Source organism: Temnothorax americanus, unplaced genomic scaffold, assembly GCF_048541705.1.
Source record: "Temnothorax americanus isolate GAGA-0224 unplaced genomic scaffold, ASM4854170v1 Scaffold111, whole genome shotgun sequence".
Lineage (NCBI taxonomy): Eukaryota > Metazoa > Arthropoda > Insecta > Hymenoptera > Formicidae > Temnothorax > Temnothorax americanus.
In genome coordinates this window covers 256,730-274,128 of record NW_027509244.1, presented here as the reverse complement: position 1 = coordinate 274,128, position 17,399 = coordinate 256,730, and the positions used below count along the sequence as shown (strand labels likewise).

Here is a 17,399-nt window from a genome sequence, read left to right as displayed (position 1 = left end):
AGAATATAAGGAACACATTGGCATCGAAAACTAAAAAAAAAACAATTTTTTCTTTGGTCTTTTCTACCCCTATTTCATATATGTATAATTCATGATGTTTATTAATGCATTTTTGGTGTCTACACAAGTTTGTCAAGTTTCTGCTTTTTTGTTGTTTTGAACGCCTTATTTTCTTTTGAACGCCTTATCAAAATGAAATGAAATTGGTATAAATTTGTTTATTATTTAATTATCTATCAGATTTATTTTGTTACTTTTTTTTATAGTTATTTTTAAATAAAAATAAAGGGTTTTAAAGTGATTTTTAAAAATCATCAAAGAAAACGTGATTTTTCGAAGTTTATTAGCTATAACTTTTTAACATTTTTGGATCTATATTTATAAGAACTTTTTTGAGTAATTATGCAGAGTAACGGAAGTTCCGTCCGATGACCTTGATCTTGACATACGTTGTCAAAGTCACCCTTCTGAATGACTTTCAAAAAGTTTTAGCTCGGTCATTGTTTGTTAAAAAGTTATCAACAAACAATTTAATAAATAAAATGTAATTTTTTGACACTGTATATAGACTACGATAACTATTTTTATATTACGTTCTTCACTAAACATAAGTTGTCCTTGATTACTTTTTTTTACTGTTTGTTTATATTTCTTGCGAATTTGAAACTGTACTCTTTGAAAATAAGCCGGTATTCGATAGGTTTTCGTATAGATAACAAATCGATAAGAACATATACCAACAGCATACAATCATTCAAAAAATTTTATTGATCCACATACGGGTGTTTATACACAGAACATGGAACGAGTATGAAGGGATATTCGTGAAGTTATTCCTCAATATAGCCGTAAAGAATATCACTTCAACTATTATTTAGCAAAATTTATGTTCAAAAAAGCATTTGATTTTGACGAATGATTAGACGGTTTCTTTGAAATAATGTCTATTATGAATCCCATATCCCATAATACAACTGAAAATATCAATGAATAAAAATATACATGGTCTGTCTAAAAAGTAATAAGACTGAATTTTTTTCTCAACAATTAATAACATTAAAAACGAGACTGCAGTAGACCAAGAGCTACAGTCATACTCTGCCTTCAGTTAAAATTTTAATTTGATAACATTAATACATGTGATTCTACAATCATTTGTATAATTGTATCTTTAGGTGACGCGTCACGAAAATGGAGGTTCCACCTCCAAAAAAAACTAACTTAACCCAATCCAATTGTTATGTGGGTGGATCATCATGTATGATCACATACACTTTTCCACTCACACAACAATTGGATTGGGTTAGGTTAGTTTCAACAAAGCACAAAGCGAAACGAGGTCTATCATTGTGCAGTTCTTGTTAACTTTTCACGCAAACCGAAGTTTGCCCCACTCATCCCCGCCTACATGTGTACTATTATCTACATATATCAGCAAATTACTTCCTTTAGTACTGACACAAACTCAAACTTTTTTGTTAATAACTTTTTAACAAACAATGATTGAGGGCTAAAACCTTCACTCAGAAGGATGACCTTGACAACATATGTCAAGGTCATCAGAGAGTGGTACTCTGCATAATTACCTAAAAGAGATCAATTATAGTTAAAAAAAAGTCTGCAGTCAAATTAGTCTGTCGTGTCAGATTGTTCATATTGGATCCACCATTTTAATATTTTGACAGCAGATTTGAATTCACCAACCTAAAACCCTCTAGTGCCGAGTTTTATAGAAATCCCCTAATTTATGAAAATTTTTGAAATTTTAAAGGGATCTTATTTATAAGGCCAAACTTCCTCGATGTCGATAATGTCAACATTTTTAATTCCGTTCTAATTCGTTATCTATGTTACCTGCCTATATATGCCTATATATGCCTATATATGCCTATATATCCTTGTCTAACGAGATATCTATACGATATATCTGACCTTGTGCGATTGCTGCGCCATCTCTCGTTACACGCAATACAGCTCATCCTATCAACCTGCATATATATGTTTGCATATAAAGTTAAATACATATAACTTTTTTTCTAAGCTTTTCTTAGTTTTAATTGCACGATATTGTTCTTACATGTTTTACCCAAAACGCCTGTACCTAATTTTGTATATATAAACTGCAGTATTTTTGTATTAAGCAAATATTATCGTCAGTGACAGTTCTGTGCGTGCCCAAAATTACTATAGCGCTCTACATTTTTGTTCGTACTTTAAGATCCTATAATGAAGGTCGGACTTCCTCGATGTCGATAATGTCGAACATTTTTAATTCCGTTCTAATTTGTTTTTTATCATTTTCTATATTACCGGTCTAGATCTGCCCTTGTCTAACAAGAAGCATCTGTCCTTATTTGATTGCTGCGCCATCTCTCGCTACACGCCATACTGCTCTTTTTGTCATTTTGCATGTATATTTGCATGTATAAAAGTTAAAACAATGACACTTTTTTTCTAGACTTGTATCATAGTTGTAATTGCACGATATTGTTCTTTAATGTTTTCTCTAGAGGGCTAGATTCTCATTTTGTATATATAAACTGCAGTATTTTTGTATAACCAAATATTGTCGTCACACAGTGACAGCTCTATGTTCCCTTTAATTTTGTTTTTGTTTTGGAAGTTAAAACCGATCTAGCCCTCTACATTTTTGTGCGTACTTTAATTCTACACCAAATTTTTGCAATTGCGTAAAGCCAATTAAAAGTGGTTTGCTTTTAACTAAATGTTGGTAATTACTGCCACTATAGGATCCCCTCTTAATTCTGTAAGAAAGTTTTGCAATTCTGTAAAGCCAATTAAAAGTTATATGTATTTAACTAAATGTCGGTAAGGGGATTCTACAGTGGCAGTAATTACCGACATTTAGTTAAAACATAACCACTTTTAATTGGCTTTACGGAATTGCAAATTTTTGGTCTAGAATTAAAGTACTCTCCTGAATAACCTTCAGAAAGTTTTGGCAGGTCGGTCGTTAAGAAGTTATGAACAAATATATAACTAAGAAATATAACAGTTTGTGTCAGTACTAAGGGAAGTTATTTGCTGATATGTATAGACAGTACACATGCAGGGGTGGGCGGACCTCGGTTCGCGTAGAAAGTTGAAAACCCGAACCGTACAATGATAGAACCTTGTTTTGTCCTATAAGCAGAGGTGGGATATATCTCTGGTTTGTAAGGGTAAATATTTACCGAAGTATGAAAGTAAAGTCATTAAAACATAATACTTTACGAGATAGTTCATATTTTATATTAAAAAATATTACCACAAAATTTAAAACATTAAGAAAATTTTAACGAAAATAAGCTTTATTATAGTGTTTTGAAAACGTCTCGACGAGATCTACAATATTTATCTCAAGAAAAAATCAAGTTTTATTTAAAAAATTAGTCATTTTTAAAATTTCTTAAAAACGACATCTACAACATGACTTACATCGGAATCATGTGTCCTCCTTCAAACCATACAACTTTTATCTGAAACATTTTTCAATAAAATCATCGGTTTCCGAGATACAGCATTGTAAACTTGAAAATGAAATACCCTGTATATATATATATATATATATGTAGGTCTGGAAGTATGTTCCGGGACTTTTATTTTTGACATCGGTATATTCCGGGACATTTGGCAGTTTCCAGGACTGTCCTGGAAAAAATTGATGTCCTACGGCATTTTTTGGGACAGTTTTTTTAATCTGATTACATATATATGCGTTATATTCCAGGACTGTACATTTCAAAAAACGTAAACAGTCCCGGAACATACCTCTGGACCTACATATATATATATATATATATATATATATATACAAGTACCTATTTAAAAAAGTTGGAGTACTATTGCAACAGCATATTCTTCAGATCAAATCAAGTCAAAAAGGGTAATTCTAATAAATTATTCTTTTTCCTCCGACAAACAATTATCAAGATATCGTATGTAAATATTGAAAAAGTTACTAAGTTTTCCTTGAATATCTCAAAAAGTATTAGGCAAATAATAAAATGTTTCAAACAAAAGTTATTCAATTTAATCAGTAGAAAAAGATAATACAATAAAAATGAAGTTTTCCATTTAAAATAATGAAATTGACCTTTGTTTGACCTAGTAGCACCATCTATGATAAAACTAACAGTGCCATTTTGTGTCCCCTTTGATTTCAAAGGTTTGTCTAAACCATTTTTTCATAGAATGCATATTTTATTTGTATTTAGATATTTGTCATTAACATTATAACTGGTTCACCCTATATCAAAGAGTACAGAGAAACAGGAGAAAATGTATCGGTAGTGGAGGATAGGCAAATCGTGGACGGAAGTAGCATCCATTTTGAGCGTCTACTTTTTTAACGTTTAGTTAAAAGTGCCTTTTAAAGTCACAGCCATCTGTTGGAGTCTGCAGATATGTATGTTGGCCAATACTAGGCTAAAAAGAAATTGTAAATAAGTGTTAATTGTGATATAAGAGTATCATGGTACATTACCAGGTTTGTGGCATAACAACAACAGCTCAAAATTATGGACGTTTCATCGGCTAGTAATTAAAATCATTCAATATTGGCATCTGTGAGTCATCTTAAGCATTAATTTCTCAAGCTGGTATATGTAGTCACTTCTGTCCGTTTCGCTAACACTGAATGTTCTCTCTTGTTTCTCTTTACTCTTTACTCTTATTGTTATATATATGTTACGGGCAAAGTCCGCATGGTGTGCAGTATCGGTATAGCCCGGGCAATGTCAGCATTGCACAACATGACTGGGCAGAGCAGTTTATTAGCGGACATTGCCCGGTTTGATGTGGGCAAAGTTAACACTGCCCATCCAGCGATGGCAATGTCAGCAACTATTATCACATTGCGGACTTTGATTGGTTAATTTAATACCCTTTCCTCCCCGGAATTAAATCGACGCGATTCAATTATTTAAAAAACTGTAAAGAATTTATTGCGAAAAATATTACCTCAGCCAGGATATTTTCCGAAAGCTGCGCCCTCCGTGCGAGAAAGGCTCTTGTGTGGAGCAAACTGGGCTAGAATTGTAATCCTATTGTAATCCTAGCAATATTGCATATTCTTGTAGCTAATCTCGAGAGCTTTTCAAAACACTATAATAAAGTATTTTTTCGTTAAGAACTTTTGGAATTATAAGGCTTTTATATTGAAAGTTCTAGTATTTTGACATAAAATACAAAATATCTTGTAAAACATTAAGTTTTCGGTAATGTTACCTTAATACTTTTATGCACAGAATAATGAAATGAATCAATTGGTATAAAAAAAGGCATAGTTCCTTTAAGAAAAAATATGTAATTTGCAACACGCTCTGCATACTTTTTTTTAAAAGCAACTATGTCTTTTTTTTATACCAATTGATTAAATATACCAATGAAAAATAGGAGTTTCCATTTAAGAAATTAAAGGTGTCGTTTACGTGAGCTTTAAACGACCATCCATGGTCAAACCAATAACACTATCTTATGTCCCCCTTCGAACCAAACAACTTTTGTTTGAAACATTTTTCTCTCCTGGTCTTGGTTTTCGAGATATTCGACTGGATGGATTAAAATGGTCCACCCTGTATATATTTACGTAACCTTGACAACACTCTTCAAAGTCATACTAATATTGCTATGTAATGCGTTAATTGAAACCATACAACTTTTGTCTGAAACATTTTTCTCGAAAAAGCATAGTTTTCGTAAAATTTAGGAGTTAACCCTCAGGGTACGATCTATAAAAAAGTTACGTTCCGTACGAACATGGGTTAGCCTAACCCGGCGACTTTGATTGACTGTATATCGGGCTGTAATTTATCAATTAAAACAAATTTTTTTTTCTTTGGATCGGAAATTTTCTCAAAAATACAATGGCGTTGATAGATTTATTATCTTATTTGTTTAAACAAAGATACATTTGAAAATGTAAACCATTCTCAAAAAATTTTCCTAAAAATTCATTTTTTCTTTTAAATTGCATAACTTTATGAAAAAAAAAAGATATCGACATTTTTTAAGTCGCGTTTGAAAGCTAAAAAGTTGTTCTTTGAAATGGCTGAATTCGTTTTTTGATCCATTCCAAAAAGTATATTTTTTTTTGAACTATGAAAATACCCGTTTTTTTGCGATAGCGATATAACCTTACTTGCTTGATTTATCGTAATAACGCAAAAAAAAATATCTTAAAGTAAAAATAGTTCTTTTGGATGTTGTTGATTAGTATAATATAAATAAATAACAAAAATTGCATGCACGGATACGTTATGCTGGTATGCTACAGAGCATCATTTTGAGGTTAGAATGCACAAAAGTATATTAAAAATAGTAAATTATATATACCAGAATACTCTACTGCAGCAAATACTCGAAAAACACAAATTTTTTTTGTTTGAAAAACACGGATTTTGTAACGTTCCGTACGAACTGGGTGTAGACTACCCGAGTTCAATTTTCAAACTCGTATACCTTGAGCACCAAGCGTAGACTGACGCTGCCCTTTGGCGCTTACATAGTAGCTACCTCAAAGATTTTTCCCCCCCCCCCCGGTACGGACCCCCACCATTCACTTCCTTTAAAATGGCGCTACTTTCAAAATTACGCTCGGGTTACGCTAACCCAGATCGTACCCTGAGGGTTAATTCCATACTTTTGCCTAACCCTGTATATATATGTGTGAACTGATTTTCATATTATATATTGTGTGTGTATATATATATATATATATATATATATATATATATATATACCTATACACACAATATATATACAACTATGCAAGAAGTTCAGCTAAGTAGAACAAACCTAATGAGTGAAATTTTATTGTTTCAATATGAAAATCAGTTCACATACATACACACACACACACACACACACACACACACACACACACACACACACGCACGCACACGCACACGCGCACGCGCACGCGCACACACGCGCACACACGCGCACACACGCGCACACACGCGCGCGCGCACACGCGCACACACGCGCACACACGCGCGCGCGCACACGCGCACACACGCGCACACACGCGCACACACGCGCGCGCGCACACGCGCACACACGCGCGCGCGCACACGCGCACACACGCGCACACACGCGCACACGCGCGCGCGCGCACACGCGCACACACGCGCACACACGCCCACACACGCGCGCGCGCACACGCGCACACACGCGCACACACGCGCGCGCGCACACGCGCACACACGCGCACACACGCGCGCGCGCACACGCGCACACACGCGCACACACGCGCACACACGCGCACACACACACACACACACACACACACACACACACACACACACACACACACACACACACACACACACACACACACACACACACACACACACACACACACACACACACACACACGAACACGTGTATGCGTGTGCGTGTGCGTGTGCGTGTGCGTGTGCGTGTGTGTGTGTGTGTGTATGTATGTATGTGAACTGATTTTTATAGCGTTTTTCACTGGATAGCACTGAGTGCGCACCGAAAACTCGTTGAGTTCAGATGGCACTGTCCGAGTGCACTGAAAGTGCGAATTTCTTGCGCTTCCAGCTAAACATCTCAGTGCAGTTCTGTGCATATTTGTCGCTCTGAATATGGAAAGCTTTATCAGTACTCGTGTTGCACAAAACTTCTTATTAAATTTTTTCTGTTTATCGGACAGATTTCCATAATCCCTATAGGGAATCATTAGCCATTCCCTTATAGGGTATGCCGCATCTCCCAATATATGAAATTTCCCTTCACAAATTTTTTGTAAATTATCATTGATGTCCGATAATTTTAAAACTCGGGAATCATGGATCTTTCCTGGAATCCCAGTGAAGACATCAATGAATCTTTTTCGAGCATCACATATACCCTGTAATGTAATTGCAGGAATATCGTGCCTATTTACGTAAGTGGACTTTATTTTATGTGCTGGTGTTCGAACTTTAATCGACGTCCCATCGACACAACCAATCACATTAGGAAAACTAGCAACCTAAAAATTTATATATCTTTATAAATAATTTTAATTTATATATACTTTACTCGCCTAAAATTCTTAAATTAGTGTTAATAATTATTGACATACATGCTATATATATATATATATATATATATATATATATATATATATATATACATATATAATAGGCACGATATTCCTGCAATTACATTACAGGATATATGTGATGCACGAAAAAGATTGATTGATGTCTTTACTGAAATTCCAAGAAAGATCCATGATTCATGAGTTTTAAAGTTATCGGACATCAATGATAATTTACAAAGAATTTGTGAAAATGACAAAATATCCAATTCTGGAGTGGTAGGTTCGCTACCTCCTTTGCTCCGATCAGATGGATAGAATCCAGAATGTGCATACATCTCTATTATCTTGTAGGCTGTTGTTCGTGTAACGCGAAAATGACTTTTAAACTATAATAATATAATTATTTGTAATATTGATACTAATTTATACAAAACATATTATTGTTTTACATAATAATACAATAATAATACAAATTATAATCTATAAAGATAATAAAATGTACATATATGTATGCTTACATCCTTATCCGTAAGGTTATGTACTACCTGAAGAAAGTTTGCAATCTTTGGAATTTTTCGCGGATTTTTTTCTTGTAAAAAATTATCTTCATCACTGCTAGATGATGATGATGATGAAAGCAAATCTAACAGCTCAAATATTAATCGTGCATCCCGCCCAGCCATATTGCACTAAACTGGCACCGTCTCTCAGAGCTCGTGCCGAATTCTTGCACTAAAGTGCGAAAACTCGGCACTAGACTTTCCAGTGAAACAGCACGCACCGTTTTCATGCGCACCGAAATGCCCAGTGAAACACGTTGCCCATGACGAGTGCGCACTCAGTGCGCACTAGTTCTCCCAGTGAAAAACGCTATTATATTGAAACAATAAAATTTTACTCATTAGGTTTGTTCTACTTAGCTGAACTTCTTGCATAGTTCATTTTTTCACTTTTTCTCTCCTACGTGAAAAGAAAAAGAGGAAAGATAAACCATGCAAGAAGTTACACTAGTTTTTCTTGTAAAAAACGCTATTTGTGTCCTAATGTTTCTTTCTATGGGAAATTGATTCCTTTCAGGAGCCGGTATCTTTGAAGTTTATGTTAAGCTACACAATGGACGACGAAACGTTTACAGAAATGGGGGAAGTGGATACATTACTTCATGTATGAAGTTTAGTTGACCCTCTTTTGTGAGCTACATGCAACGCTGCACTCATATTCGTCGTGTGTGCCCTCAGTAGATCGAAAATGATAAAAATGTTCTGATTACTGCGATTCAACTATAAACAAGCAATTATAAAATTGTTAGATATTCCTTTACACTTTAAATTTAGAATACCAGCAGTTAAACCTCCATATTCTTAATAATTTCTCTAGTCTTATAGTTGCTAGACAGTATGTGGAAATATTTGCTGTATTTCTTTCCGCTATGTAGCAAGTGTTTCTGCGTCTTGTGTACAGAATTTATTTTAATATATAGTACTTGTGCAAAATGAAAATGTCGTTTCAGAATTTGTACGATGACATTATCATATAATATGTGACCAAATGACAGATGTAGAGATTTCATGTAATGAAGTAATGAGAGAACAAGAAGCAAGGTGTTAAGTTTATGAATATTGTATTGGTAGAATGCTAAAGGTATGCAGAAGTTCAATTATAACAATCGGAACAAATTAATAATTATGATTCTTCTCTTATAATTATGAATGCTATACAAACTATTTTAAGATCCTGGTTACTCACCGCGGCCATATTGAAATTATGACGTCAGAAGCGAGAAATGACACGTTGAAAATTCTTGTATGTATTACCAAATAAAAAGATATTTGCTTAAAATAACACTACAGATCACTTCAGCACATTTCAAAAATACTCCGAGCTGCATTCCTTTCCCTTGACAGTTATTAAATAATCGTAAAACAAATGTGATACGATGCAAGCTTATTTGCAGGCGCAGGTTTCGTATTGCCAACGGTCAAATTACGTTGAATCTACAAGTTCTCGTCCGATCACTTAAAAGCTTCAGTAACTTTCCCTTAGTCCGAGAGACCAAGTTCGTAGACACAGGCCTTTAGTCAAGCAATGTTGAACGCGGTCAGCGCGATAGTTTAAATGGGTGACTAGGTTTCATACATGAAGATTCTTCATGGTTTTATATTATATTCATTTTACGGCTGTTTATTAATTGTCAAGGGAAAGGAATAAACCTAACCTAACTTCGAAATATTTTCGAAGTATGCTGAAGTGATCTAAAGTGTTATTTTATGCAAATACATTTTTATTTGGAAATGGCATGCAAGAATTCTCAACGTATCAATTCTCAACATTTCTCACAATCTCACAGGATGTCGGGAAGAGCAAAGGAAAGAAAAAAAGAATCCAAAACAAAAAATATACTAAATATCTCGCATATAGAAAAAGCTCTGTAGGGTAGGAGACAGTTTTTAATATATTATGTCAAAATAATTATGAATAGATCAAGCAATGAAATAAGATTTATTATGAATGTAATCATATAAATTTCAAACAATATATATTCCTGTATTTATTTACCGTACGTGTGCGCACACGCGCGTACGTAATACGTACACAATTCTATAACACAATTGCAAGTTATAATAATAATTTGCGGCCGACTTCTTTTATTCAGAAATTATTCCAGAATTGGACATTTGGTTGTACAATCTGTTTTTCTTTCGTTTTCTGATTCTAACATGGTCGTGACAGATATGAATAGTAGGAGTAACGCAAGAGAAGAACTAATATAACGGGAAATCTAGATTAGAGGACATCAACTGTATAATAATAACATTTTTTAGCGACTTAGATTACAGAAGGATATTAATTTGTTCTATGAATATCGCGAGAAAACTAAAACGCAATGGAAGCACTTTGTCATATTTATTACGTTACAAAATGATAATATGTAATACAATACATTTCTGCGTAAAATTATTTTACAAACATTCATACAGCTTATAACAGTATCACAATAAATATTACAAAACAAAATTTTAAATACAAAACGTATTTTATGGTTAAATTAATGAAATATAAACTTCTTAATGAAAAACATTAAAATATTTTATTGATCTTTCATTATCTTAAGGTAGTCGTCTCGTCAGGACATGTATTAGATAAAGTTTTCGATTTTGGATTTTATATCAAATTATATGATCAGCTTTGCAGTCGATTTTTTCTGTGGCTCCTTACCGACTATTTACTCTAGAAAATCGATCTCGAAAATCACAAATTTTGCATTACTTCATACAGACGGCACGAAAAAGAAGGCTCTATCGCGGTTTCAATCACATATTTTCGCATTTTTCGATTAGATGAAGTGAGAAAATACATTGTTTTTGTACATTAGATTTCGAAGAATCCGATGCAACCATAAAATATATAGTTTACCGGAGATTTCGCTGCTAATTTTTTAGTTTATTTTAGTGAAAATGCGGTATTCGAGCAGACATTTTTTGGTCGAGGTGAAATTGGGAAGACTTGGCAACGCCGCTGGCTAATCACTGTAGTTGCAGGTTATGAGGCTCGTCTTTCTTAGCCGAATTGGATAGTGGTTGACACCCCTGTCATGCGTTTTGAAACCCTTTCTCAGTAATTGTCAAAATTTAATCGAAAAGGAGATGTAACCTCACTTGTAACCTTTCTCGACGACTCGCATGATCAGCTGATCAAAACGGAGTCAAATGAGAAAAATCACGTAATTTGGAAAAAGTAACATACTTTGTCACGTATGAAATTTTACGCCATAATTCATAAAATTATTTTTCCCTTAGCAAAAATTGCCTGAAATATATTTCTGAACGTGAAAACCTACAAACAGTCTCATGACTAGCACGTACCGAGACGCCTACCTTAATAAAAACTAGGAAAAAATTGTAATTATCAATAGAGGAGAAAGAGAAAAGGAGTTATGAACATGTATCCTTGAGTTTGTTTAAGAGAGGATAAATAGTTTAGTACATTGTATTATCTTTGTTTCTTATTAATTAAGATATCGCTCTTTCTATTTTGATATTTGTCTATTCATATATTTGAGAGTTTATCATACATGTATGTGATATATTGCTTTGTAATATATGATTTAATAACTGTAAACAGTGTAAACTTATTTTAAGACGGAAAGTTTAATAAACCAAATAATAGAAGAGAATGAGAGGAGTTATATCATCTATATAAAGCAAAAAAGTTCCGCAAATATATTTTAATATTTTAATTAACAATTTAATTACTGAATTAGTATTTTTATATTTCGTATATATATGTTTAATAAATTTATTGAATTTCTAGAATTATTTTTTTTTAGCATAAATATAGAGGATATGGATATAAGAAAGAGGAAGAAAAAAGAAGGAAATAAAAAAGAAGTAATAAAATATAAAGAAAGTGCAAATGTAAAGAAGTAAGAATAAAAATATGTAGATAATATATTAACATACAAAATAATTCTAGCCATTTAAACAAGAGAAAAGCAAGAAAGTATATTTTTTTAACGATTGGAAAAAAAGTAAAATAATAGAGGAAAAAATTGAAGAGAATAATAAAAAGTCCAACTTTGTATAACGCTTTTACATGATACTATTTTTACAATACGCAATTGCACTTTTTTAATGTACGATTTTTTCATAGATTTCTTTCATTACATTATGTATAAAAGTATCAAAATAAGATTATCAAAAAATTAGATAATATTTTACGACATGTTTTATAGTATGTATTATTGTAATAAGTTCTGATATGAGATACGAAATATGTCATAATGTATAATATTTAGTTTTCAATAACTTTTATATTTTAACTAGACACTACAGACGCGCGCTACGCGCGCGCTATTTATCTTTAATATTTCACTATTACTATATATATATTACACTATTAACCCTATTATATACAACTGTCAAAATATGCAATGACAGTCGCTCATGAAGTAAGCGCAACGAGAGAACCAATCGACATCGCGCAAAAACAACAACAATACTTATGACATTTTTAGCAGAGGATACATATATTGACATATAATAATGAAAAGAATCGATTTGTGTGTAAAAATTGGATTTCATTATCTTTCAACTTTTTTACCTACCATTTGTTTTGGCTCATGTTGACCATCATGAAACAAATATTCTCTGTTCAAAAGATTAAATTGCTAGAATTATCTTGTACATGAAACACTGAAAGTAGATCAGTTTTGAAGAAATTTAAACTAAATACATAGAAGTTGTTTAGACATCTTATCTGATTTTTCACAATCAATTAAACTACATTAGAAGATTTTTTGCGTTATTGTTATTTTATGTTAGTACTTACTTTCTTTATTACAACACAATATTTTTAAATTTATTTTACTCGAAATGACCATGTGGTTTAGTTTATTTATAATTTCAGCATTTTATAGTATAATATGTATTAGAAAAGTTAATGCAATGAAAAAAAGATAATCATACGTAAATTATAAATATAGGATATGTATAAAAACTAAAAAGGTATAAATTCTGTTAAAAAATAAAAACTGTTTTAGTATTTTATTTCTTATTAGCTTCATTTATTTTAGATTGTTTTATTAAATAAAATGCTTATTTTATATATTAATATAGAATATTGTTTTATTAATATTTAATAAAACATTATTTTATTTATGTAGTAATGATTAATAATTACTAATTACATCAAGAGACAAGATAGTGTCTTGCGCCAAGTACATGCGAACCAAGACCGCACCGTGATCAAGAGACACGGTAGTGTCTCGCGCCAAGTACGCGCAGAGCGAGACCGACCGTGACTCTTTTACGCGACGCGACGAGTTGCGAGTACCCGAGATTTTGAGTTCAATGAATGACTGAACGAATCGAATTTAGACTAATCTCAATCAATAGCTTGGGGTCGAATTATAAGACCAAAAGTGTTTTTATTTTTTCTCTATGTATCCTACGAGCGGAGATTTTGTGATGCAAAGTCCAAAGTGTGTAAATTTTTATTAAGATACGTCGTCGTCTCAGAACGTCACTTTCACTTTTGCACCACAGCGCTAGTTGCGCGTCCTTTTCACTTTTTTGACGCTAGCGAGCTAGTATCGCTAGTTTCGTATTTTAAGAAACGTCGTCGTCGGACAAAAATGACGTCTGTACTTTTCCTGTTTTTGACACGAAAGCACAGTATAAATAGTAGCGACAGTAAGGCACTAAGCGTCGGCACCTTTGATATTGTGATTTGCAAATCACGTGACATACCGCCATATCCCTGGTGTAAAGAAGCGCTACATTTTAAAATGTAAATATCACAAAATAAAAGTACATTTTTTTAAAGGTTTATTTATAATTACACTTTATTATTTACGAAACATAATAAATAAAATGGTAAAAATAATAAAAATACACTTCGAAGATGAATTACATATATTATATAAATGTGTAATACAAAGTAATCTAAATAAATTTTACATATGCATTGTAGAAATTGTTGTGCCCCTTTTTTGGAAGTGGGACACTACGGGGATTTTTTATTCCACGGAGGAGACGGGAAGGATTATAACACACGACGTGTTCAATAAACGATACTTCAGTTAGATCCGTTTTACAGTTATTGCGTACAAGAATGCCCGTTACTGATCTGCTCCCTGACTCCGATTGCCCCTCTCGTCTCCTGTTGTCGCTTTCTTTTGTATCCTCGTCCTGTCCTTCGATATCGCTGAGTTGCTCGATCGTATGTGGGCCGATCGCGCAACTCATCTCTTGCTGATTCGGCTTTGCGTAATTTTTTCGGGCTTTCGCGGTCGCGTTTCCTATTGTTCTTCTCGGTCTTTCTTAATATTATTCTTATTCATTATTACATTAATTGGGGCGGCAACAAAATATGTAATTATAGAAACTTATTTTATTAAGGGGGTAGTACAGTCTGGCGGAGGGTCAATTTCAGGATTTATTTGTGACAAAATGGTAGGCCAATCAGGTTCATGGTGTATACGATATTGAAGTACATGTTTAGGTGCATTTACAGTATTTTTTATATGGAAAAATATTAAGAAATGTAGGAGTTATGAGTCATCTCTTCGCGCGCGCGCTCGACTACGGTGTACCTAGTAGCTCCTGTACGGCGTGCCTGAAATGAAAAACGCAAAAAAGAGTATTAAATTTATATGTATTCCCCACAGAGTGACGTTCGAAAATTGTAAAAATGTTAAAAATAATTCGCAGTAATAATAAACCTTTTACAAAGCAGAACTATGTTGCTAAGGTCAATCAATATAAAGTGGTTCGTTGTAATAATCACTCTTGGCTATATAAAACTATGTTAAGAAGGCAAGTCAATATCGAATCGAATGTAAAAACTTTAATTTTAATGAATTATACTTTTGGTTGCAAGCAGAAAAGAAAACGTCAGAGTCCTGAAGGGACTATCCAGTAATGCAGTACGTCTCGAAAAGACAGTTCTCGACTGTGGCAAGGTATTCGAAGTTTCTGGAACCAAGATCGGAAGACGATTGTCTACGTCTTCTCATGATAAACGAATGTATATCGTAACTGCAGGTGATCATTGGTTTTACCCCAGAAATCAAGAGACACGGTAGTGTCTCGCGCCAAGTACACGCGGAGCGAGACCGACCGTGACTCTTTTACGCGACGCGACGGGTTGCGAGTACCCGAGATGTTGAGATCTCGATAACGAGTGAACGGATCAAGTTCTAAGTAGGCTTGATCGATAGCTTGGGGTCCAATTAGGGGGGGGAGGATTTCTCTCATAATATTCCGCTACGTGCCCTACGAGCGGAGATATTGCGACGCAAAGTCCAAATGCGAAAATTTATTTTTAAGATACGTCGTCTCCGTCAACCGCTTTTCTTTATAACATACATGTAACAAACAGAGAACGTCACTTTCACTTTTTCGACACTGGCGGCTAGCGGCGTTAGTGTCGCAGTGCAGTGCAGTGCAGACAGTGCGTTCGTTTAGAGCGCTATCCTGTCAGTCAGTTCATCATCTGATCAGTTAAGGGGATGCTAAAGCTAAGGCCGAACTTCCTCGACGTCGGTAATGTCAACTCTGTCAACTAAAAGCAAAGGCCGAACTGATATTGGAGACCTCGCGTGGTGACAACGCGAAACTCCGGTTTCAGTGTTACCAACTAATTTCAGGTTCTATGAAGTGGTGTATGTCCGTACACGTACACACACCACTGAATTGCTCACACGGACGCACGGTGGAGAGACATATGCTATAGACGCGGCAACGCCGCGCGGCGTTGCCGCGTCTTGGATTCTTTAGCAATACGGCCTGAACCTGAAAATGCTTTCTGGCCGTCCGCGTAGCAGAAGGCAGTAACGTATCAAGGCTGATAAGCACCCGCTTTTTATAAATTACATATATTCTTATGCACACATGCGTATATATATATAATATCTATCTAATTATTATGTGTATGTTTATAATTGTCTGATGACAAATAATAACAGTAGCACAATGAGAATGTGAATTAGTATACATAGTATATATTGACGCGGGGTACTTATTAGACTTGGCAATTTACTGCATCTCTTGCACCTCAAATAATTTTTTTCTTGTAATGTAAATGAATGATGTAAACTATTTCAAAGGATCTATCGATCCATTCTTGATGGGGTAAAACAATAACTTCTATACTATAAGACAAATGCAATAAATATTAAATTTATATAGTATTGATTTATTACACTCAGTAGCATCAGAGTAGAGGGTAACGCAGCTGATGAACAGTATAGATAACAAACTGAATAAAAATCTTAATTATTATAACATAATGATATTAAGAATTAAGATTTTTATTCAGTTTGTTAATTATCTATAACTGCATAACGTGTGCAGTTTACGCCGAAGCAGCTGTTTTAACGCGAGCGATATGTTTCGTCGACGGATGATTAGCTAATTATGATTGTATATACAGAATACTGGATATTTGCGTAAAGTATCGTTGCCTCGCGAATAAAGTCGAAGGACCGTCGAGAAGAGGAAACTCGCGGTGCTTTCATTTCCCTTCCGAGTGCGCTTTTCAATCTTTTATCCGTTTTCGCTCTCGTCTTCGTTTCCATTGTTAGTATGCGACAGCCGTTACTGCACTCCATGAAGAGTATCATTGCTTTGCTTTGTCGAATAATACATAAGCAAAAGAGATGTTTTTCCTTGTGCTTAGAAATCCAAACAGATTTGATTTCGAGAATCATAAAGAAATTGTATTGTGTTACTTTTTTTTCCATCGCGGCGAGTACCTAATCGTTTTTTAACTTTATAGTTTACAAGTATAACAGAGGAAGAGGTACTTGAAGAAAGAGAAAACCGGTTTGATCACGTCGCGT

General features: G+C 34.0%; 1 protein-coding gene across 3 annotated transcripts in view; it reads left to right on the top strand.

Moving 5' to 3' along the window:
• Gga (ADP-ribosylation factor-binding protein Gga) overlaps positions 1–16,066 on the top strand; it is a 76,045-nt gene extending 59,979 nt beyond the window's left edge. For 2 of the 3 annotated variants that reach the window (XM_077426445.1, XM_077426442.1), the window contains one exon: positions 9,134–14,385. In XM_077426445.1, the coding sequence (XP_077282571.1) occupies positions 9,134–9,226 (93 nt within the window). In that variant the 3' untranslated portion in view covers positions 9,227–14,385. Of the gene's footprint in view, positions 1–9,133; positions 14,386–14,527 lie in introns of those variants that run through there. The other variant, XM_077426443.1, reaches the window with a different exon arrangement.
• Positions 16,067–17,399: the final 1,333 nt, after the last annotated feature.